At 44.6% G+C, this 24,808-nt stretch overlaps 2 protein-coding genes across 3 annotated transcripts; one reads left to right on the top strand and one right to left on the bottom strand.

The window, feature by feature from the left end:
- Positions 1-148: 148 nt before the first annotated feature.
- Positions 149-6,677, bottom strand: LOC115141960 (2-acylglycerol O-acyltransferase 1-like). 2 transcript variants are annotated; one of them, XM_029681394.2, is made up of 6 exons: positions 6,484-6,677; positions 6,174-6,352; positions 4,386-4,590; positions 3,950-4,118; positions 3,166-3,365; positions 149-2,557 (listed from the first exon to the last, which is right to left on the bottom strand). In XM_029681394.2, exons 1-6 carry the CDS (start codon positions 6,578-6,580, stop codon positions 2,403-2,405), a joined length of 1,005 nt encoding a protein of 334 aa, XP_029537254.1. In that variant the 5' UTR covers positions 6,581-6,677; the 3' UTR covers positions 149-2,402. The 2 variants fall into 2 exon arrangements, with proteins under 2 accessions (XP_029537254.1, XP_029537253.1); XM_029681393.2 differs by having other exon boundaries at positions 3,944-4,118; positions 6,484-6,676.
- Positions 6,678-13,227: 6,550 nt separating this feature from the next.
- Positions 13,228-23,634, top strand: farsb (phenylalanyl-tRNA synthetase subunit beta). The gene is made up of 16 exons (XM_029681395.1): positions 13,228-13,334; positions 13,841-13,896; positions 14,004-14,158; positions 14,283-14,355; positions 15,535-15,650; positions 16,130-16,280; positions 16,403-16,511; positions 18,046-18,178; positions 18,379-18,430; positions 18,573-18,634; positions 19,970-20,177; positions 20,296-20,376; positions 20,507-20,599; positions 20,846-20,963; positions 21,192-21,344; positions 23,130-23,634. Exons 1-16 carry the CDS (start codon positions 13,277-13,279, stop codon positions 23,279-23,281), a joined length of 1,770 nt encoding a protein of 589 aa, XP_029537255.1. The 5' UTR covers positions 13,228-13,276; the 3' UTR covers positions 23,282-23,634.
- Positions 23,635-24,808: the final 1,174 nt, after the last annotated feature.

The following is a 24,808-nucleotide window of genomic DNA, read 5'->3' as shown; positions in this document are numbered from 1 at the left end:
ACCTACATGTGGCACTGTCTATTTATCATACAGGTTTAAGACAATGGCATAGCAGGGGTTCATCTTGGCAGCATCTCTGTGCAGTAGCTCAGACAGTGTGGTCTAAATTGAACGCTAAAGTCATGTGACATGAATGTCTGCTCTATTTTAGAATTTCTGCCTGCTTCCCTCAGGCAGAAAGAGAGAGAGACTGGGAGTAGAGAGAAGCACGACACACTCCCCAGGACCGCAGAGAGACTAGCACGCAAACATCACTTATGAAGCCCTGTATGCATTCCCTTGGTGCAGCAAACTCAACCTGACATGCCCCATTTGTGTCTTGAGGTTAGCAGGAGGAAAGAGCTGGTCATGAATGGAGTGGGATATCAAATTATTTTCACCCAACTGTACAATATTTCTCTACACTATATACCTATGCTGACTGTATAAGAGAGCGAAGGATCAGAGTGATGGCCATTTGACTGTGTTTATATGTGTGCAGACAGTACATTTGGAAAGTATTCAGACCCCTTGACTTTTTCCACATTTTGTTACGGTTGAGTCTTATTCTAAAACGTTTTAAAAAATCACCCTCATCAATCTACACACAATACCCCATAATGACAAAGCAAAAACAGTTTTTTTGAAATGTTACCCCATAATTTTTTACCCCTTTACTCAGTACTTTGTTGAAGCACCTTTGACAGCGACTACAGCCTCGAGTCTTCTTGGGTATGACTCTACAAGCTTGGTACACCTGTATTTAGGAAGTTTATTCCATACTTCTCTGCAGATCCTCTCTAGTTCTGTCAGGTTAGATGTTGAGTGTCGCTGCACAGCTACTTTCAGGTCTCTCCAGAGATGTTCGATCGGGTTCAACTCCAGGCTCTGGCTGGGCCACTCAAGGACATTCAGGGACTTGACCCGAAGCCACCCCTGCGTTATCTTGGCTGTGTGCTTAGGGTCGTTGTCCTGTTGGAAGGTGAACTTGTGAGGTGTGGAAACACTTTGTTGCTTTTATGGATTTTGTCTTGTTGCTTTTTGTGCTATGTTCTCTGTTTGTCTGCTAAATCTTGCTTGTCCTATGTTGCTCTGCGTGTGCTCACTGATCAATGATTGTCTGTATTGTTAATGTAATTGTTTTTAATAACCTGTCCATGGACCGCGGTTGAAAATTAATTGGCTGGCTAAAACCGGCACTTTAACTGAAACGTTGGTTAATGTACACTGTCCCTGTAAACATTTTTTTTACTAAAACAAACTCAAATTTTCTTTCCCTCGATCCTGACTAGACTCCCAGTCCCTACCATGGAAAAGCATCCCCACAGCAGGATGCTGCCACCACCATGCTTTACCTTAGGGATGGTGCCAGGTTTCTTCCAGACGTGACACTTGGCATTCAGGCCAAAGAGTTCAATCTTGGTTTCATCAGACCAGAGAATGTTGTTTCTCATGGTCTGAGAGTCCTTTAGGTGACTTTTGGCAAACTCCAAGCAGGCTGTCATGTGCCTTTTACTTAGGAGTGGTTTCTGTCTGGCCACTACCATAAAGGTCTGTTTGGTGGAGTGCTGCAGAGATGGTTGTACTTCTGGAAGGTTCTCCCATTTCCACAGAGGAACTGGAGCTCTGTCAGGGTGACCATCGGGTTCTTGCTCACCTCCCTGACCAAGACCCTTCTCCCCAAATTGCTCAGTTTGGCTGGGCGGCCAGCTCTAGGAAGAGTCTTGGTGATTCCAAACATCTTCCATTTAAAAATGATGGAGGCCACTGTATTGTTGGGGACCTTCAATGCTGCAGAAATGTTTTGGTACCTGTCCCCAGATCTGTGCCTCGACACAATCTTGTCTCGGAGCTCTACGGACAATTCCTTCATCCTCATAGCTTGGTTTTTGCTCTGACATGCACTGTCAACTGTGGGACCTTATATAGACAGGTGTGTGCCTATCCAAATCATGTCCAATCAATTAAATTTACCACAGGTGGGCTACAATCAAGATGTTGAAACATCTCATGGATGATCAATGGGAACAGGATGCACCTGAGCTCAATTTCGAGTCTCATAGCAAAGGGTCTGAATAGGTGTGCTTTTATTTTTAATATATTTGCAAACATTTCTAAAAAAACGTTTTCGCTTTGACATTATGGTGTGTTATGTGTAGATTGATGAGGAAAAACACCTATTTAATCAATTTTATAATAAGGCTGTAAAGTCACAAAATGTGGAAAAGTGGGGGTCTGAGTACTTTCTGAATGCGCTGCACAATATGTGTGTGCAAGTATGCACATGTGTCCATTTTCTGTGTGTGCTTATATGCATGTTTGCATTATGTTTGTTTGAATGTCTGTATCAGTGTTTATGGGTCAGGAGCTGGTTGAATGGTCCAATCCTACAGTGTAGTGCTATCTGAGTTTATCTGGTCTGATCAGGTGAAGATGAGGTGCTGGTTCTCTAGGATCCCGTACTCAGCCTTGTGCTGCTCAAACAGCTTAGCCAGCGCCCCCAGGTAACAGCCATGCAGCCTGTCCACCTCATCAGACGAGGGGCTCACGTTCCTTTCCACCACTATGGGCTCTCCCACTGAGGAAGGGAAGGGGGTGAGATGGAAGAGAAGTAAGGAGGGAAAGATAGAGTAGAAATACAGAGGCGATTCAGTGAGAGCAGAAAATGAAAGGCAGAGGAATTATAGAATGTTAAAATGTAGTGACTCAGAGGAGGAACTGGAGAGAAAGGGAGAGGAAGGATAAAGGAAGTGGAACAGAGGGCAAGACTGAGGACAAAACACATGAGGTTACAGCTCTAAGGTAATTTGATTGGCTGTAGCCCAGTGACCCTTCACCGTGGATGGCTCTGTTCCAGCTGGTCATGATGTCCTGGCTGACTACAGCTGCTGCCACTGTTACCCATAACACAGTCACCTATGAACCAGCTTACCAGCTTGTCATATGTCGGCTGTTCTCTCAGTGAGCTTTTATTTGACCATCTGGGTGATGACTAGCTAACTAGAGGAATTCATACAATCAGAGCACTGTGACTGCACATTGTTTCTGAATGTTGTTTGTAAATAGTTTTCGGAATATGTTTCCCCATAGACAGAAATGGGTCATATTTTAGTCTCTATTACCTCTCGTCACCCATCTCTTCCCGTCACTTTCCACCCACATTATCCACCATTCCCCACCACTCACCGATGGTGTAAATGGGTTGTCTGAAGGGCATGAAGCCCAAGCTGTACTGGAAAACCCCCCGGGCGTGGAACAGAGGCAAACTGAAGCCCAGGGTCTTCCTCATGCCCTCCTGGATGGTACGGACCAGGGAGCCCTTTGGGTTCTTCAGCTGATTAAACAGATCATTCTCCCCAAAGGAGAACACTGGCACCAGATGAGCTCTGCACGCAGGAGAGGGTGAGAGAAGTCTGAATTTTTACCAGCGGCATAATTTCACGTTTGACTACAACCTTGCAATTTTACATTTGTGATTGTTTGCAAAAATCGATGTATTTTAATGTGATCTGATCCTTTTTGGATGTTTTGTTATTAAAAAATATATATGTTCCTGTCGTTATTGCGCTAACTCCAAAGTCATCTTCGGCTCACACCAATCTATCTGAAGTGGAATGTGGAGTGCCTACCCATAATCCTCCTGACCCGAGTGTATCTTAGTTCCGTTTTTAACAACTAAATACCCAGTCAAATTAACGATTCTTTCAAACCTCTGAGCAGAGGCATAAATCTGTTATTTTAGCAGGTGTGTGTGCTGTAAATATTACAGTGCATTTCCTTTCACCTCAACACATCTGTCATTAAAAGCCCTGGGGTTAAGATTCATAGTTCACTTCATGGCCTACAGTACATTCAGTAATGGCCCTTACGGAGGAGGTTTCAGTCAACATGAACATTTCTAATACTTGATTATAAACGAGACGGTTATAAATGAGGAGTAGTTGATAGGAAATAAGGCACTCACCCACACCTGAGAGCAATCTTGACGAAGCCCTTCCTGTTGAGGGCCTCCAGGACGAGGCTCCCAGGCCTGGCCTCCAGGGACTCTGCCGCCCCACCAATCACTATGATTGACACGTTTCCCCCTCCCTTCTGGCTCAACACGTGGGTAAGACTCTTCTTGGAACAAGAGACAACCCCTTAGGGGAAGTTCAGCACAGTATATTTAGAACAAATGTGGGCCAGGATTTTTTTTTTCACAGGACAGGTTTTATTAGAAAAAACTTCAAATATCCCCAATATGAAGAAAGAATTGTTGACAAACTAAAACTGCACTACAGTGTGCACACACAATGTTTGAACCTTTAAATGTAATTTACCAAACCTTAAAAACCTATTGATAGTGTTTAAATCAGAAAAAAACAGAAGCATTGTGGTGGAATAAATAAATCCCTAATAAGGTTCACCTGAGGACATGAGATACTCCCGGAAGAATGGGAAGCTGAACCAGATGCCGAGGGTATGCAGGTAAGGAGTCATTCCTGGATAGAGCTCCCGGAAGCCTGTGTATTCAGTACAGAAATTCCCAAATGCTCCGGCGACCAGGATTCCGTGAGGATGGAAACCCATCAGGTAGTTCCTCTCTGGGTCTAGGTCACATGTCTTAATCAGCTGACCACAGACAAGACATGAATAGTGAGAGGATAATGGATAAGACACAGGTTGAGTTCCTGCCCGACTAGATGTACAACCAATGGTTGTGTGCCACGTCATTGACTGTGCAGTCGGGCATCAGATGGTTATGTCATATGATGTGGTTAGCTAATATGTTAAATACATAACCAGGCCTTGTAAGATCAGTGGAGGCTCCTCAGAGGAGGAAGGGGAGGACCATCCTCCTCAGTGAATTTCATTTAAGAAAGTGATAGTTTTAGATAAAATTATACTAAATATATTCACTTCACCAAATAATTGATTAAAACACACCGTTTTTCAATGAAGGTCTACAGTAGCATCAACAACACTCTGTAGGGTAGCACCATGGTGCTAGCTTCCGTCCTCCTCTGGGTACATTGACTTCAATACAAAACCTAGGCGGCTCATGGTTTTCACCCTCTCCCATAGACTTAAACAGTAATTATGACAACTTCCGGAGGACGTCTTCCAAAATATCAGAGCTCTTGCATCATGAACTGACATGTTGTCTCCACAATCAAATGATTAAAGAATGAATCTAGTACTGAATGCATAAGCTACAGTTAGCTAGCACTGCAGTGCATAAAATGTGGTAACTAGTAGACTCAAAGAGAGAGAATGAACAAATTAATTTATTACAAAAATGAAGGAAAAGCAAGAGATCCGGGGTTTTTTCAGTTTCACTTACTTAGGTATCAAATGCAGCTAGCTAGTTTAGGCTTGGAAAGGTTTTTTCACCTGGTCACATATGCCTGGTCACATCAAATGTTGTGCATTGAAGTCCACAAGTGAAGGGAAAGGGTAAGAGGAGGGGAGCGCATAGATGCGAGAAGGAATACAATGTGACTGCTATGAAAGTGAACTGTGTTTACGTGTGATCAGGGGTGTATTCAGTCCGCCAATTCTGTTAAAAAACGTTTCTTAAACAGAACGAAACGGGGATAAACATACCTGGTTTTGTCCATTAGAAACTTTCATTTGCAACTGTTGGACTAATGATTACACCCTAGATCAGCTAGGTGCAGGCAAGAGTGTGCAAGGCAGTATTTATTGTGTCACTGTCTGTCCATGTGTCACTGTCAGTCACCTCAAATGTTTTTACACTGCAATGTAGTCGGGCAGGAACTCAACCACAGAATGACTGGATGTGACAGGGGGCTGGGCCTTTAGCCATGGAAATACCATGATGTACTGGCCAATGACCTCTTTACAATGGCTTTGACCTATTTGAGCTATTAATATACCAAAGGGCAGTGGATAAAGAGTAGGTTGGCAGTCATGCTTGCTTTGAGACAAACGTCCTCAATTATATTTTCATCAGTCAGTTAATCGGCATTTGTATACAAATTGTGTTATTGTTGTATACAAGTTGTGTTATTATTAATCCAACATGGAATTCAATAAGGAATTCTGAGTGTCTTTACACACCGTCTAAATTATGCAAAGAATGGTGTAATAACCTATTACTGTTGATAATAATGAGGCTTTATATTAATTGGCGTCCATGCATCATAAAATGCATTGGCTAAACACCCAGAAAACGTCCTAAGCCTACTTACATGGATGGGGAAATAGTCTCCGAAGTGTTTCCACACGGTCCAGTGGCGTACCCAGTCAGACCTGCGGCCCCCAGCCTGAGGTGTGTCCCAGTCCAGGTAGAGCCACAGGGCATACAGAGCAGCCACGTGCCAGTATCCATTCAACACGATCACAACGTACACACAAAAACAACACTGCGCTAGACAGATGGATGTGCAGAAAAATATGGGCATCACATAAGCAAGCACTGACTTGAATTGACCCCATCCCTGGGCCACTATGGTTATGATTTGCTGAAGGTGAGGAAGTGCGCAGTAGCCTACCAGTTACCTCCAAAGAGAAAGCAGAAGACCCATTGAAGAACTGCAGCTGTCTGGAAACGTCGGTTGAGCGGGATATTCAAGGGTGCAAACTCAATCTTCACCATGTCTGCGGTTCCCACTCCCGGGTTCTAAAATGATATCAGGGGAACAGAGCAGAGGAAGGGTCACTATCTTATGCCCCTGTCCTTGCCAAAATCTTTTTATACTTAGCAGCTCTAACAAGGCAGTCGTCCAAGTTCGTGGCATTTTGACGAGACTTCAGGCGCAGGACTATTCAAGTCAAATACAAATGATAGGCTATACTCATTCTTGTGTGCCTGGGTGCTTACAATACACTTGACTTTATCAACTTCCAAAACACTGCTCTAAATGTGATTGCTAGCCTGATCTGGTTTCTTTGTTCTAGCACCATCTTGTGGAAAATGTAAAGTACAAGCAAACAGTTGAATTAAGTACACCCAGAGAGGAAGAGGTGAAGCAAGGTTTTACTCTGCCTAAACTCTGTCTACAAAAATAAGCCCACGAATGTGGAATTTTTGAATGGAGATCAATGAGAATGTGTCTAACTTGGTCTAGAAAAATGTAATTGCCAATTTGCTAGGGGAGTCTCAATTGATTGAATAGAAGTTTCATAATGGTTAGGTTGTTACGAATGCACTGATACACTTGGCATTTCGGCGACTTACCCAAAAATGACTTTATATAGGAGTTGTACCTGTTTTCATCATGGATATAAACCATTTTAGCATGGATTGCCATTGAGGGCTTCCACCATTTTAAAGTAGTCAATTGGGTGGGGATTCCTATGAGTTGAGCGCATTCAGCCAAGGAAGAAGAAAATTGACTACATTAAAATGGAGGTAGCATCAATGGTGCTGACCATACTGTCACAGATGCTATAATGGCACAGACATAAAGATGAGTGTCAGCGATTAGGTGAATGGATAAGCGGAGTCAGGCGCAGGACACAGGTATGAGTCATCATCTGAATTTACTCTAAATGTAAGCAATGTTCCAACAAGGAAAAATACAAATATCCAGAGCACAAAGAACGAACCCACATGACAATGACAATCACTCACAAAACAGAAAGGGAAGCCAGAGGGTTAAATAAGGAACATTGATTATGGAATGGAAACCAGGTGTGTATAATGAAGACAAAACAAAACTAAAATGAAACATGGATCGGTGGTGACTAGAAAGCCGGTGACGTCGAACACCGAAAGCTGCCCAAACAAGGAGAAGGACCAACTTTGGCGGAAGTCGTGACAATGAGTCCTCTATCAATTTAATTCAAATGGCTTTATTGGCATGGGAAATGTGCTTACATTGCCAAAGCAAATGAAATAGATAATAAACAAAGGTGAAATAAACAATCAAAAATTAACAATCAGAAATTAACATTACGCTCACAAAAGTTTCAAAAGATTAGTGACATTTCAAATGTTATATTATGGCCATGTACAGTGTTGCAACAATGTGCAAATAGTTGAAGTACAAAAGGGAAAATAAATAAACATAAATATGGGTTGTATTTACAATGGTGTTCATTGGTTGCCCTTGTCTTGTGGCAACAGGTCACAAATCTTGATGCTGGGATGCCACACGGTGGTATTTCACCTAATAGATATGGAAGTTAATCCAAATTGGATTTAGTTTCTAGTCATTTGTGGGTCTGTATAATCTGAGGGAGATCTCTGTCTCTGTCACACCTACTCCCGCTCCCTCTCTCCCCCCATCATTACTCACACCTGGACTTCATCATCACCTTGATTACCTTCATCAGGCAGTATTGGTTTGTTTTCATGTTCAGTACACATCCCCTGTTTTTGTCATGCCTGCTCCCGCTCCCCCTCTCTGGCAGGCTGCCCATCATTACACCCACCTGTCACCATCATTACGCGCATCAGCGCTTCATTGGACTCGCCTGGACTCCACCCCTTTAGTGATTGCCCCCTCTATATCTGTCTGTTCCTCAGTTTGATCCCTGTGTCAGCATTATTGTTGTTATATTTTCCTTGTCCAGATGCTGTCCATGTTTCGTTTCACAGCCGTTATACATTAAATGTTCACTCCCTGTACTTGCTTCTCAAATCCCAGTGTCTGTCCTCACATTTTTGTTAATTTGCCTTGCATCATTGTTACTAAACTCTCCTTCTGCACCTACTTCCTGACTCCCTGTGTGACCGTCTCTAATATGGTCATACATTTGGCAGGAGGTTAGGAGGTGTAGCTTAGTTTTCCCCTCATTTTGTGGGCAGTGTGCACATAGCCTGTCTTCTCTCGAGAGCCAGATCTGCCTGTGGCGGCCTCTCTCAATGGCGATGCTATGCTCACGGAGTCTGTACATAATCAAAGCTTTCCTTAATTTTGTGTCAGTCACAGTGGTGGGCAGGTGCAGGTTCCGTACACAGGGCCTGCTGTATGTCGGCATCCATGTCCCACACCACTAGCACGATGATACGGAATGGAGGGATGATGGAGGTCTCCTCTCCCTGCCTCTCCTGCATCATACAGGTGAGACAGGGCGTCCGCCTTCACGTTCTTCGAGCCTGGCCTATAGGAAAGCTTAAATTGGAACCTGGCGAAGAATAGACCCCACCTGGACTGTCTTGGGTTTAGCCTCTTTGCTGCCCTGATGTACTCCAGCTTTCGGTGGTCCGTCCACACCAGGAAAGGGTGTTTGGACCCCTCCAGCAAGTGCCTCCATGCCTTCAGAGCCTTCTTAAACGACAAGAGTTCCCGGTCCCCTACGTCGTAATTCCTCTGGGCGGGGCTCAACTGCTTGGAGTAAAAGGTGCAGGATTGCAGCTTTGGAGGGGTTCTGGTGAGCTGGGACAGCACTACCCCGACTCCTACCTTGATGATGAAGGGGAGTGAGGGGTCGGGACTTGCCAGCATGGGAGCAATGGAGGCACTTGCTGGAGGGGTCCAAACACCCTTTCCTGGTGTGGACGGACCACCGAAACCTGGAGTACATCAGGGCAGCAAAGAGGCTAAACCCGAGACAGTCCAGGTGGGGTCTATTCTTCGCCAGCGTCTAGAACGCTCTCTCTGCCTCCGCTGTCCAATGAAGCCACGGGGGACCTCCTCTCAGCAGAGAGGTAAGAGGCACGACCACCGAGCTGAAGCCCTGGATGAACCTCTGGAAATAGTTGGAGAACCCCAGGAAACGCTGGACTGCCTTCACAGAGTTGGGGATGAGCCATGACCTGACTGCGTTGAGGGGATGCTCCTCCATCCCTCCGTGGATATGAGGTAGCGCAAAAAGGACACGGACCGCTGGAAAAACAAACCTTTTTCTTGTTTAACATATACAGTTGAAGTCTGAAGTCTACATACACCTTAGCCAAATACATTTCAACTCAGTTTTTCACAATTCATGACAATTAATCCTACTTAAAAAATCCTGTTTTAGGGAAGTTGGGATCACCACTTTATTTTAAGAATGTGAAATGTCAGAATAATAGTAGAGAGAATGATTTATTGCAGTTTTTATTTCTTTCATCACATTCCCAGTGGGTCAGAAGTTTACATACACTCAATTAGTATTTGGTAGCATTGCCTTTAAATTGTTTAACTTGGGTAAAACGTTGCAGGTAGCCTTCCACAAGCTTCCCACAATAAGTTGGGTGAATTTTGGCCCATTCCTCCTGACAGAGCTGGTGTAACTGAGTCAGGTTTGTAGGCCTCCTTGCTCGCACGCACTTATTCAGTTCTGCCCACACATTTTCTATAGGATTGAGGTCAGGGCTTTGTGATGGCCACTCCAATACCTTGACTTTGTTGTCCTTAAGCCATTTTGCCACAACTTTGGAAGTATGCTTGGGGCCATTGTACATTTGGAAGAGCCATTTGGACCCAATCTGGACCCTTTCTTTCTAAAATGATTTGCCGAAATTGTTGCCACCCCTATTACTAGCCTGTTCAACCTCTTTTTCGTGTCGTCTGAGATTCCCAAAGATTGGAAAGCAGCTGCGGTCATCCCCCTCTTCAAAGGGGGGGACACTCTTGACCCAAACTGCTACAGACCTATATCTATCCTACCTTGCCTTTCTAAGGTCTTCGAAAGCCAAGTCAACAAACAGATTACCGACCATTTCGAATCTCACCATACCTTCTCTGCTATGCAATCTGGTTTCAGAGATGGTCATGGGTGCACCTCAGCCACGCTCAAGGTCCTAAACGATATCTTAACCGCCATCGATAAGAAACATTACTGTGCAGCCGTATTCATTGATCTGGCCAAGGCTTTTGACTCTGTCAATCACCACATACTCATCGACAGACTCAACAGCCTTGGTTTCTCAAATGATTGCCTCGCCTGTTTCACCAACTACTTCTCTGATAGAGTTCAGTGTGTCAAATTGGAGGGTCTGCTGTCCGGACCTCTGGCAGTCTCTATGGGGGTGCCACAGGGTTCAATTCTTGGACCGACTCTCTTCTCTGTATACATCAATGAGTTCGCTCTTGCTGCTGGTGAGTCTCTGATCCACCTCTACGCAGACGACAACATTCTGTATACTTCTGGCCCTTCTTTGGACACTGTGTTAACAACCCTCCAGGCAAGCTTCAATGCCATACAACTCTCCTTCCCTGGCCTCCAATTGCTCTTAAATACGAGTAAAACTAAATGCATGCTCTTCAACCGATCGCTACCTGCACCTGCCCGCCTGTCCAACATCACTACTCTGGACGACTCTAACTTAGAATACGTAGACAACTACAAATACTTAAGTGTCTGGTTAGACTGTAAACTCTCCTTCCAGACCCATATCAAACATCTCCAATCCAAAGTTAATTCTAGAATTGGCTTCCTATTTCGCAACAAAGCATCCTTCACTCATGCTGCCAAACATACCCTTGTAAAACTGACCATCCTACCGTTCCTCGACTTTGGCGATGTCATTTACAAAATAGCCTCCAATACCCTACTCAACAAATTGGATGCAGTCTATCACAGTGCAATCCGTTTTGTCACCAAAGCCCCATATACTACCCACCATTGCGACCTGTACGCTCTCGTTGGCTGGCCCTCGTTTCATACTCGTCGCCAAACCCACTGGCTCCATGTAATCTACAAGACCCTGCTAGGTAAAGTCCCCCCTTATCTCAGCTCGCTGGTCACCATAGCATCTCCCACCTGTAGAACACGCTCCAGCAGGTATATCTCTTTAGTCACCCCCAAAACCAATTCTTTCTTTGGCCGCCTCTCCTTCCAGTTCTCTGCTGCCAATGACTGGAACGAACTACAAAAATCTCTGAAACTGGAAACACTTATCTCCCTCACTAGCTTTAAGCACCAACTGTCAGAGCAGCTCACAGATTACTGTACCTGTACATAGCCCACCTATAATTTAGCCCAAACAACTACCTCTTTCCCTACTGTATTTAATTTATTTATTTATTTTGCTCCTTTGCACCCCATTATTTTTATTTCTACTTTGCACATTCTTCCACTGCAAATCTACCATTCCAGTGTTTTATTTGCTATATTGAATTTACTTTGCCACCTTGGCCTTTTTTTGCCTTTACCTCCCTTATCTCACCTCATTTGCTCACATCGTATATAGACTTGTTTATACTTTATTATTGACTGTATGTTTGTTTTACTCCATGTGTAACTCTGTGTTGTTGTATGTGTCGAACTGCTTTGCTTTATCTTGGCCAGGTCGCAATTGTAAATGAGAACTTGTTCTCAACTTGCCTACCTGGTTAAATAAAGGTGAAATAAAACATTTGCGACCAAGCTTTAACTTCCTGACTGATGTCTTGAGATGTTGCTTCAATATATCCACATACTGTTCCTCCTCATGATGCCATCTATTTTGTGAAGTGCACCAGTCTCTCCTGCAGCATAGCACCTCCACAACATGATGCTGCCACCCCCGTGCTTCACGGTTGGGATGGTGTTCTTTGGCTTGCAAGCCTCCCCCTTTTTCCTCCAAACATAACGATGGTCATTATGGCCAAACAGTTCTATTTTTGATTCATCAGACCAGAGGACATTTCTCCAAAAAGTATGATCTTTGTCCCAATGTGCAGTTGCAAACTGTAGTCTGTCTTTTTATGGCGGTTTTGGAGCAGCGGTTTTGGAGCAGTGGCTTCTTCCTTGCTGAGCGGCCTTTCAGGTTATAGTATGAAACAAAAACCAAAATATAGTTTTTGGCAGCCCCCACACCTCTCTGATTCAGAGGGGTTCGATTAAATGTGAAAGACATTTCAGTTGAATGCATTCCGTTCTGCAACTGACTAGTGCCACGTTCAAATGAACTGGGAACTCGGAAATCTTCAACGTCTGACTTGAGTGCATTTAAGACAACTGGAACATCGGGAAAAAAACGAGCTCTGACTGGGAAACATCTTTCAAACGGTTATCTAGCTCGGAATTCCAACTCGGGAAGTCAGGCCTCTTTCTAGAGCTCCGACTTCCCGACCTGAAAATCACTGACGTCATGATTGGACCTCGTATTTTTCCGAGATCACAGTGGTCTTGAAAGCACCTTAGGTATCACCTTACCCTTCCCACCTGGCACTGGCAGACCAACAAAGGTGCGTTCACAATACATCAACGGTTCTACACTGTTATACTTGGTCTTTGATAATCCAGTGTGACTGTGAATTAACTATTTGAAATTGCCATTTAATTCGATACCAAATGTTAATATGAGTCTTTTGGTACGAGTAGTACTTTATACTAATAATTCAGACTGGCATTGTCCCGGACAGCTAAAGCTGGTTTCGGTGGGTCCTTCAGTCTTGGAGGAAAGATTAGTAGCTAGCAGTTAGCCGTGGTCAACATGCCGACTGTCAGTGTCAAAAGGGATCTTCTGTTTCATGCCTTGGGCAGAACATATAGTAAGAAATGTTACTTACCTTTTTAAGTCATATATATATTCTGTAAATTGTAGAATTACACATTTTAACTAGTTTCGGCGTTGTATTTTCAGACAAACTACCTATATATATATATAGCGAGATAGCTGCCTAAGTTAGCTACTGTGGCTACCTAGCTAAGACGGTGGCTGATGCCGTGGCAATAACAGCATATCACGTTTTTTGTGGGTTGTTTAACAACATATCACATATGTTACATACAAAACGGCATATACTCTGTTTCTACTGAATAGTGATTGAAAACATGATTTGATAGTTGACAGAACTGATGATGCTTGTTATTTCACGACGATTGCATCATTTCCCTACCCAGACCTATCCTACCCTGCTGAGTTACTCTACTGAACGCCACATAGCTACGTCCATTTAACTAGTCAAATCTGATTTAAATGAAAAATGGAGGTGGGACCATAATATACGAATTATTCCAACATATTAAAATGCTTTTCTCTTTCCCTTCATTTAAGCTGATGAAGAATTTGATGAGTTGTGTTTTGAGTTTGGGCTGGAGCTCGATGAGATTGTGAGTAGAAGACAGTGAGGATGAACTTCAGCCATATCCACTTGTTTGTGTGATAACCAATGTATTGTTTTGGGGCTAACTATTCTCCCCCTAACCCTGTCCTTCAGACCTCAGAGAAGGACATCATCAGTCGTGAGCAGGGGGACACCAAGGCAGAGGGGGCGTCTGATGTGATTCTGTATAAGATCGATGTCCCAGCTAACCGCTATGACCTTCTGTGTCTGGAAGGGCTGGTCAGGGGCCTGCAGGTCTTCAAGCAGAAGTATGTAAACACATCTATATGGAGAATTGTGTGCTTAAACATTACTTTTACATTGCCAAAGTACTTCAGCTTGTGCTGCTTTATCGTGTGTGTATTGACATGTCCATGTGTGTCTGCACTCCAGGATGGAAGCCCCTCGCTACAGGCGTGTGAGTCCAGCCAGCAGTGAGCCTCAGAGGCTGGTCATCACAGAGGAGGTGGGTGGAAAACACGGACCAGACTCTCTGTTTAATGACCTGGGTTTGGGGCAGAGTGTAGGGTTGGGTCATTTGGTCATCACAGAGGAGGTGGGTGGAAAACACAGACCAGACTCTCTGTTTAATGACCTGGGTTTGGGGCAGAGTGTAGGGTTGGGTCAATTGGTCATCACAGAGGAAGGGAGGGAATATCAAATCAAACTTTATTTGTCATTGCACCGAATGCAAAGCAGTGTGACAAAAACAACAGAGTTACACATAAACAAACGTACAGTCAATAACACAAAACAAAATACAAATATAAAAATCTTATGTACAGTGTGTGCAAATGTAGAAGACCTTTTGAGGATCTGGGGACCCATGCCAAATCTTTTCAGTCTCCTGAGGGGGTAATGAAAAGGTTTTGTCGTGCCCTCTTCATGACTGTCTTGGTATGTTTGGACCATGAGAGTTCATTGGTGATGTGGACACCAAGGAACTTGAAACTCTCGACCCGCTCCACTACAGCCCTGTCGGTGTTAATGGGGGCCTTAATTGCTCACATTGGAGCAGACTCTCTGTTTACTGACCTGGGTTTGGGGCAGAGTGTAGGGTTGGGTTCATTTGGTCGTGGGGGAGGGGGAAACATGGAGCAGATTCTCTGTTTACTGACCTGGGTTTGGGGCAGAGTGTTGGGTTCATTTGGTTGTGGGGGAGGGGGAAACATGGAGCAGATTCTCTGTTTACTGACCTGGGTTTGGGGCAGAGTGTTGGGTTCATTTGGTTGTGGGGGAGGGGGAAACATGGAGCAGATTCTCTGTTTACTGACCTGGGTTTGGGGCAGAGTGTTGGGTTCATTTGGTTGTGGGAGAGGGAAACATGGAGCAGACTCTCTGTTTACTGACCTGGGTTTGGGGCAGAGTGTAGGTTTGGTTCATTTGCTCATCACGGAGGAGGTGGGGGAGGGGGAAACATGGAGCGGACTGTTAACTGACCTGGGTTTGGGGCAGAGGGTAAGGTTGGGTCATACATCTTGTCTTAGACAAGATGATGAATTAAGATATTGAGCTGTTGATTAATTTCTCTACATTTGTTGAGGCTGTGCAAAGGAGGGTTTGTGTTGGAAGCAAGATATAGTTTTTAGAGATGAATGAGAGAATCCTGACCGACTGTGGGTGCCCCTGTTTGTGCCTGTCGTAGACAACTGCTGTGCGACCCCACGCTGTGGCTGCAGTCCTGAGGAACATCACCTTCACACAGGAACGCTACGACAGCTTTATCGAACTACAGGAGAAACTCCATCAGAATGTCTGTAGGTTAGTAAGACACCTAACACATCTCTACCTTCACAGAAAAATATATACAACACACACACAAGTTTGACCAACTCAGTGACCTTGAGGTTAGTGTCTGCCCTTAGATTGGAATGTTGGGGGTTCGGTCCTTGTTTGAGTCATACCAAAGACTCTGATGGCTCTATGCTTGGATTGTGGGTAAGGCCCTGCGACAGTTTAGCATCCAATTGGTGTACTTGTACATCAAGCTGCCTTGCTCTACAGAAAACAGGAGATTGGCCCATAGGGCCAGGAGCCTTTCTGGCTCGGACAAGGCTTACTTATTACACACACAATTTCACCTCTGCATATTTATTGTCAATGTTTTGGACCTTTTTCAATACTATGCCTCATACTTCAGTGATGGCGTTCAATGTGTTCTTCTCTGGTAGTTTCTGAGATATTGGCTCAGTGGATGTTGTGACTGTGTGTGTGAATTGACTGTAATCTGTGCTCTGTAGGAAAAGGACTCTGGTTGCCATCGGCACCCATGACCTGGACACCATTTCAGGCCCCTTCACCTACACAGCCAAACCACCTGGTGACATCCGCTTCAAACCTCTTAACCAGGCCAAGGAGTACACCGCACAGGAACTCATGAGCCTCTACAAGGTGAGCAGGGATTGGCTACAGAGATCATGAGCCTCTGTAACATGAGTTGTGATTGGGTATGGCTAGAGATCTTTTATTTCTGTCATCCAATCTTTCAATTTGTTTGTATTTCTCCCTCTCAGACAGACAGCCACTTGCGACACTATCTGCACATCATTGAAGACGAGGCTGTATATCCTGTCATCTATGACAGCAACGGCATTGTTTTGTCTATGCCTCCAATCATCAATGGTGAGGACACACGCATACAGTGCATTTGGAAAGTATTCAAACCCCTTGACTTTTTACCCATTTTGTTATGTTATAGCCTTTTTCTAAAATTGATTCAATTGTTTGTTTTCTCTCATCAATCTACACACACTACCCCATAATGACAAAGCAAAAACAGATTTTTAGAAATGTTAGCAAATTTATTAAAAATAAAAAACCTAAATCACATTTACATTTACATAAGTATTCAGACCCTTTACTCAGTACTTTGTTGAAGGACCTTTGGCAGCGACTACAGCCTTGAGTCTTCTTGGGTATGACTCTACAAGCTTGGTACACCTGTATTTGGGGAGTTTCTTCCATACTTCTCTGCAGATCCTCTCTAGTTCTGTCAGGTTAGATGGGGAGCGTCGCTGCACAGCGATTTTCAGGTGTCTCCCTAGATGTTCGGTCGGGTTCAAGTCCGGGCTCTGGCTGGGCCACTGAAGGACATTCAGAGACTTGTCCCGAAGCCACTCCTGCGTTGTCTTGGCTGTGTGCTTAGGGTCGTTGTCCTGTTGGAAGGTGAACCTTCGCCCCAGTCTAAGGTCCTGAGTGCTCTGGAGCAGGTTTTTATCAAGGATCTCTCTGTACTTAATTATTTTAGTCTTTCCCTCAATCCTGACTAGTCTCCCAGTCCCTGCCGCTGAAAAACATCCCCACAGCATGATGCTGCCACCACCATGCTTCACCTTAGGGATGGTGCCAGGTTTTCTCCAGACGTGAGGCTTGGCATTCAGGCCGAAGAGTTCAATCTTGTTTTCATCAGACCAGAGGATCTTGTTTTTCAATATCTGAGTGCTTTAGGTGCCTTTTGGCAAAGTGAACATTGGGTTTGTTGTCACCTCTCTGACCAAGGCCCTTCTCCCCCGATTGCTCAGTTTGGCTGGGCAGCCATCTCTAGGAAGAGTCTTAGTGGTTCCAAACTTCTTCCATTTAAAAATGATGAAGGCCGCTCTCTTCTTGGACTTTCAATGGTACTCTTCCCCAGATCTGTGCCTGGACACAATCTCGTCTCTGGGCTCTACAGACAATTCCTTTGACCTCATAGCTTGGTTTTTGCTCTGACATGCACTGTCAACTGTGGAACTTTATAGACAGGTGTGTGCCCTTCCAAACCATGCCCAATTAATTGAATTTACAACAGGTGGACTCCAAGTTGCAGAAACATCTAAAGTATGATCAATGGAGACAGAATGCACTTGAGCTCCATTTTGAGTCTCATACCCAAGGGTCTGAATACTTATGTAAATAAGTTATTTCTGTTTATTTTTAATACATTGTCAAAAATGTCTTAACCTGTTTTTGCTTTGTCATTATGGGATATTGTGTGTAGATTGATGAGGAAAAACAATTTAATAGATTTTAGAATAAAGCTGTAATGTAATAAAATGTGGAAAAGTCAAGGGGTCTGAATACTTTCCGTATGGACTGTATATGCCAAAACTAACCTCGTGGACTTCCAATATTGATTTACCCATGGTATGCTGTAGATACTGTTCTGTGTCTTTTTCAGGGGACCATTCCAAAATCTCCTTGAATACAAAGAATGTTTTTATCGAGTGCACAGCCACTGACCTTACCAAGGCAAAAATTGTGTTGGACATGATGGTGACGATGTTCTGCGAGTATTGTGAAGAGCCTTTCACGTGAGTCCAGGCAACAGCTGTTTACGGTAGATTTCTATGATTACAATTAAATGGCTAATAGTTGAACCTAATATGTTAGTGTGTAAAATAAGACCATGAATTAGTAGGAATCTGTCATAGTAATAAGAAGTTCCTTTGCCCTACCCCACTTTAAAAGACTCCTCTTGACCTATCTCACGTTCTGTCGCTCTCTCTCTCAGGGTAGAGGAGGCTGAGGTGGTGTACCCAGATGGAAGGACCTGTCAGTACCCGGTACTGTATCCCCTCACCATCACCCTGCAGTCTGTTTCCTTTTGTGGGAAAATATATTAGAACCCACTGGTCAATATGTACATTCTGATTATCCCATTCTATTTGTAACCCTCAACCTTTCTGCTATACCATGTGACCACAGGAGCTGGCTTACAGGAAGGAAACTCTGTCAGCTGACTTCATCAACCGTAAAGTTGGCATCAGGTAAGAAAGTGGCTTGAAATAATATCCAACCTTGTTCGTGTAGAGCTACCCTCCTGTAGGTTTCAACTCTAACCCTGTTCCTGTAGAGCTACCCTTCTGTAGGTTTCAACTCTAACCCTGTTCCTGTATAGCTACCCTCCTGTAGGTTTTAACTCCAACCCTAATCTAGTGCATCTGATTAAATAATTAGCTTGTTGATAAGCTGAATCTGTTTATTTACAACTGGGGTTTGAGTGAAAACCTACAGGAGGGTAACTCTCCAGGAACAGGCTTAGCGTTATAACCTACAGGATGGTAACTCTCCAGGAACAGGGTTAGCGTTATAACCTACAGGAGGGTAACTCTCCAGGAACAGGGTTGGAGTTAACCTACAGGAGGGTAACTCTCCAGGAACCGCGTTAGCGTTGAAACCTACAGGAGGGTAGCTCTCCAGGAACCGCGTTAGCGTTGAAACCTACAGGAGGGTAACTCTCCAGGAACCGCGTTAGCGTTGAAACCTACAGGAGGGTAACTCTCCAGGAACCGCGTTAGCGTTGAAACCTACAGGAGGGTAACTCTCCAGGAACCGCGTTAGCGTTGAAACCTACAGGAGGGTAGCTCTCCAGGAACAGGGTTGGAGTTAACCTACAGGAGGGTAACTCTCCAGGAACCGCGTTAGCGTTGAAACCTACAGGAGGGTAACTCTCCAGGAACAGGGTTGGAGTTAACCTACAGGAGGGTAACTCCCCAGGAACCGCGTTAGCGTTGAAACCTACAGGAGGGTAACTCTCCAGGAACCGCGTTAGCGTTGAAACCTACAGGAGGGTAACTCTCCAGGAACCGCGTTAGCGTTGAAACCTACAGGAGGGTAACTCTCCAGGAACCGCGTTAGCGTTGAAACCTACAGGAGGGTAGCTCTCCAGGAACAGGGTTGGAGTTAACCTACAGGAGGGTAACTCTCCAGGAACCGCGTTAGCGTTGAAACCTACAGGAGGGTAACTCTCCAGGAACCGCGTTAGCGTTGAAACCTACAGGAGGGTAACTCTCCAGGAACCGCGTTAGCGTTGAAACCTACAGGAGGGTAGCTCTCCAGGAACAGGGTTGGAGACCTCTCCTCTATATGCTAAGCAGAATGCTACCAATATCCTTACATTTACATGACTCTCTTATCCAGAGAGTCAGTCTTACATGAGCAATTAGGGTTAAGTGCTTTCTCAATGAATTTTTCTCTATAATCACCAAGTTGGCTTTGGGATTCAAACCATCGACCTTTCAGTTACTGACCCAATGTTCTTAACCGCTAGGCTACCTGCCGATGTTTAACGTTTGTAATGCTTTAACGTTTGTAATCCCCAGTGAGTCAACTGAGCATATCGCTCAACTGTTGACCAAGATGTGCTTGCGCTCAGAGGTCATGAGTGACGGCGACCAGATCGAGGTGGAGATCCCGCCCACGCGCTCTGACGTCATCCACGCCTGTGACATCATGGAGGACGCCGCCATGGCGTACGGTTTCAACAATATTCCCCGCACCACGCCGCGCACATATACCATAGCCAATCAGGTGAGGGTTTCTTCAGCTGGTTATTCATTAATGAAGTTGATTGGTTGTTGACTGGAGCTGCTAGTTGGGTGCTATTAAGTGGTGAGGTCTTATTTTCCCTCATGACTTGTGTTTTTAGCTCCCACTGAATAAGCTGTCGGAGCTACTGAGACAGGACCTGGCTGCTGCTGGATTCACGGAGGCCCTCACCTTCGCCCTGGTAATGACCACACTCTCTACCTTTGTGGACCCCAAGAAGAGTAGCTGCTGCTTCTGCAAAATCTAATGGGGATCCAAATAAATAAACACACACACACATTTTCATGTGTTGTATCTGTCTTCCTGTGCAGTGTTCTCAAGAGGACATAGCTGACAAGCTGTTGAAGAACATCTCAGAGACCAGAGCATGTCGCATCTCCAACCCCAAGACAGCTGAGTTCCAGGTGGACCACCATTACTGTGGATTAATCATGTCTCTCTGATAACATTATGATCTGTCCCCTTTTGGTCTTTGAATGATCTCGTACAGTTGCTTTACACTACAGCAATTTTGAAGTTAAACAGTTGACTGGATTCTTTCACCCTCTATTGATGTGAGGGTTTTTCTCCACTAGAGGGTGCTGTGTGACTGGGTGGGTGTATCAGAGGCTGGTGGTGGTGTTAACCGCAGTGCTCGTCTTTTCCACCAGGTGGCGCGCACCACCCTGCTCTCAGGCCTGCTGAAGACTGTGGCTGCCAACAGGAAGATGCCTCTGCCTCTGAGGCTGTTTGAGATTTCAGACGTGGTGCTCAAGGATGAATCCAAAGGTCTGTTTGTGAGCGGGTGTGACCTCCGTATTCATAATAGACAGTATTCATGGATATGTGATTAAGTAATGTCATCGTATGCCTGCCTTTCCAATTTCTTTATTAGGACAAACATTAATTTACACATTGATTCCCTCATACTCAAGTATACACACAGTCATTATCTGTTTTTAAAGACATCCTACAGTATATCCTGATGCCTACGTTGTCCTCTGCTCTCCCTCTCAGACGTGGGGGCCAGGAACAACCGTCGCCTGTGTGCTGTCTACTACAACAAGAGTCCGGGGTTTGAGGTGATCCACGGTCTGATGGACAGGGTTATGCAGCTGCTGGAGATCAAACCAGGCCAGGGCAATGGCTACCACATCCAGGCTGCCAACGGTAAGACAACCAGGGAGCCATCTCAGTGGTTTAAACTGGACTCTGTTTCTTTCAATAGCAACTGATTGGTGAAAGCTCTGGATAGGTTTTCAGTTTTCACCATGGTGCTTTCAACTGACGTGTCAAACCGGTCCAACTAGCCTCCCGAGTGGCGCAGCGGTCTAAGGCACTGCATCGCAGTGTTGTGGCGTCACTACAGCCTGGGGTTCGATCTTGTGGCTGGTCATCTGCAAGCTGATTTCGGTCATCAGTTGAACGGCGTTTCCTCAGACACATTGGTGCGGCTGGCTTCCGAGTTAAGCAGGCAGGTGTTAAGCAGCGCGGCTTGGTGGGTCATGTTTCGGGGACGCATGACTCGACCTTCACTTCTCCCGAGCCTGTTGGAGAGTTGCAGTGATGAGACAAGATCGCAATTGGATATCATGAAATTGGGGAGAGAAATTCAAAACAAGCTTGTCCAAGTCAGTGGTCATAAAGGAAAGGAAGCAAGGAAAGGAAGTGGTATAAAACTAAAACCCATATCATGGTTTCACAGTTCACACCTATCCTCAACCTACAGTACAGCTGTGGCTGTATTTCCAGTGGAAATGATTTTAGGGGGTATTTTGTCCACTAGTGAAGTGAATGTTTTCCCATTGCACTCATGAAACTTGTTCCACAAATCAGTGTTTTTATGAGCTGTGGATTCTGCAGGGCTCAATTAGCTCCAATCCCTCCCATCTGTGTCTCTCTCACTCCACCTCACTCACTCACCACAGGATGTGTGTCTCCTGTCACAGTCTGTGGGGAAATGGATGGGCTCAAGGACCACAGAAAGAGGGATAAGGATGGGGTGAAGAGGGAGTGCAGGGGTGTGGAGGATAGAGAAACGGGGAGGTGGAGGGTAAGCGAGCGTGTCGTCAGCAGTGGGAGTCAGACTGCATGTGAGTCTCGTCTGCTGCTGCAGTGCACTTCCCTGGGTTTACAGGGAGATCCATGGGCATTTAGACTGCCTGAAACACACACTCACAGCTACAGAAAACACAGACTCACATTTCCACACTATTATGCAGAGAGAGCGAGAGCTGTCAGTTGTCTCACTCATAGCCATGCGGTGTAGGGCTGAGTGGTTAGGGAGTTAGCGGGAGGAGAGCCTCTTAAGGAGCAGATGCCCAGGTTTCACTTAACTGTGTCAAATTCAGCCCTTCCCATTAACTGTTAAAGGCATGCTGTACCCTCCTGACTGTCTGGTTAGTGTTGACCTTGGCTCAGTGAGAATGAATCTTTAGAGGGTTTTCAGGGTTGGTGGAATAGGTTGTCACTTGTCTGTCTGGCTATTAGTGTAGCATTTTTAATGACTGGGTGTCATGGTGCTGCCCTGGAAGACACACACAGATCGTGCAGAGATTTCTGTTGCTAGTTATGAGTAAGTATCTGAATGGTGGCTCAGGAGTACATTAGTTTTTAGGAGCAAAGCAGTGTGGGAAGACCTGAAGCACCATGGAGAAGAGAAGAGCACAGAACAGCGTAGGAACGTAACATGTCTGTGGAACTGGAGTCATGGCAACCCTGAGCCTAGCTGGTCTCTTCCTTGAACAGGCTCTAGCGGTCAGTGTTTTAAACAAATCAATGAGTCTCACATCTGAGAATAGTTCAAGCCAAAATGAGACGGATCTTAGGTGTCTTGTCTGTGTAGAAACATTTATTCAGAGACTACATTTCTTATGTTTATTTTCAGTGGACCACAGATCCTCTTCACCTTCCCTTCCTTCCCAACCCCCCTCTGTTTCCCCTCTTTTCTTTCAGATTCCACCTTCTTCCCTGGTCGCTGTGCTGAGATCTTTGCGTGCGGGAAGAGCATAGGACGCCTTGGGGTCCTTCACCCTGATGTCATCAACCGCTTTGAGCTCACCATGCCATGCTCCGCCCTGGACATCGACATTGAGCACTTCCTGTGATGTCACACGCAGACACACGCCTGAACCTGTAACTCCACCAAACTCACCTACTCATGCTCAGTCCATCTTAACACAGGCTTTCCCAGCTCCCGCAGAGTACAGTCCAACCTGCCACAGCTGAGCTCACATTTTCACGCAAATCTCCCATTGACATCACATTGCGAGCTTGAGATATGTGCGAAAGTGAGGATTCGGCCCCAAATAAATTGTTCAGTTTATATCATGCTGGTATTTCTGTTGACAAATGTACAACCGTGTATGAAGTAACCATAGAAATTGTAGGCTGGTATATACAAAGGATGTGGCTGTATTTTTATCTCCATGGTAATTAAAGTGAATCAGCCTGTGACTCAGTCCTGTGTTTCTGAATTAATCTCAGTCCTGCTTCATTTGAGCTTTAACCAATATGCTGTACTATACAATGTAAAGACATTGCTCTGAGCAATTGTATCGATTCAGGTCATTTACATTTTGAAGGTTTGTCATACAGCATATAGGTCTAATACACTGTATGAGTGTAAATAACAGGAAGCCACAAAGCTGTGGTTCAACAGGTTTCCTTGTGTGTCCAACTGGTATGGTCTTGTTAGGTGAGTTAATGGTCCTGGGTGGAGCTTCATCTACTTGATACAACAGGACATGAACTCGGTGACAGACGATACAGTACTGTAACTGCAGGTGTTGCTTAGGTCGGTTTCCGTGTGATGGTGAGGAAGTCAGAAATAACGAAGGCAAGTAACACGTTAAATAAGATCATTGAGTCTTTTCATTTCTCTTCAGTCTTTCAAAGATTCACAATGTGTGAAAAATATAGAATCAATGTTGGATGTATAAAAAAAATGTAAATGTCAGAACATTCTTACACAACACTTGAATGATGACAGGATCCTAGAATGTTTTATATTTACACTACTGTTCAAAAGTTTGGGGTCACTCTGAAATGTCCTTGTTTTTTAAAGTAAAGCACATTTTTTGTCTGTTAAAATAACATCAAATTGATCAGAAATACAGTGTAGACATTGTTCATGTTGTAAATGACTATTGTAGCTGGAAACAGCAGATTTTTTTAAATGGAATATCTACATAGGCGTACAGAGGCCCATTATCAACAACCATCACTCCTGTGTTCCAATGGCACATTGTGTTAGCTAATCCAAGTTTATCATTTTAAAAGGCTAATTGATCATTATAAAATCCTTTTGCAATTATGTTAGCACAGCTGAAAACTGTTGTGCATATTTAAAGAAGCAATTAAACTGGCCTTTAGACTAGTTGAGTATCTGGAGCATCAGTATTTGTGGGTTCGATTACATGCTCAAAATGGCTAGAAACAAAGACCTTTCTTCTGAAACTCGTCAGTCTATTCTTGATCTGAGAAATAAAGGTTATTCCATGTGAGAAATTGCCAAGAAACTGAAGATCTCGTACAACGCTGTGTACTACTCCCTTCATAGAAACTGAAGATCTCGTACAACGCTGTGTACTACTCCCTTCACAGAAACTGAAGATCTCGTACAACGCTGTGTA

The sequence above is a fragment of the Oncorhynchus nerka genome, linkage group LG14 (assembly GCF_034236695.1).
Source record: "Oncorhynchus nerka isolate Pitt River linkage group LG14, Oner_Uvic_2.0, whole genome shotgun sequence".
Taxonomy (NCBI): domain Eukaryota; kingdom Metazoa; phylum Chordata; class Actinopteri; order Salmoniformes; family Salmonidae; genus Oncorhynchus; species Oncorhynchus nerka.
This window is presented reverse-complemented; position numbering and strand designations above follow the sequence as displayed.

Bases quoted from the DNA above. Each gene is read 5' to 3' on its own strand.
- LOC115141960 (XM_029681393.2), bottom strand. From the start codon at position 6,580: ATGGTGAAGATTGAGTTTGCACCCTTGAATATCCCGCTCAACCGACGT. The intron at 4,119-4,385 runs GTGAACCTTATT...ACTTCCCCTAAG, and splicing joins GGAGTATCTCATGTCCTCAG to GGGTTGTCTCTTGTTCCAAG. The intron at 3,366-3,943 runs GTGAGTGCCTTA...TCCTGCGTGCAG, and splicing joins AAGATTGCTCTCAGGTGTGG to AGCTCATCTGGTGCCAGTGT.
- farsb (XM_029681395.1), top strand. From the start codon at position 13,277: ATGCCGACTGTCAGTGTCAAAAGGGATCTTCTGTTTCATGCCTTGGGC. The intron at 18,179-18,378 runs GTGAGTCCAGGC...TCTCTCTCTCAG, and splicing joins TATTGTGAAGAGCCTTTCAC to GGTAGAGGAGGCTGAGGTGG. The intron at 20,964-21,191 runs GTCTGTTTGTGA...TCTCCCTCTCAG, and splicing joins GCTCAAGGATGAATCCAAAG to ACGTGGGGGCCAGGAACAAC.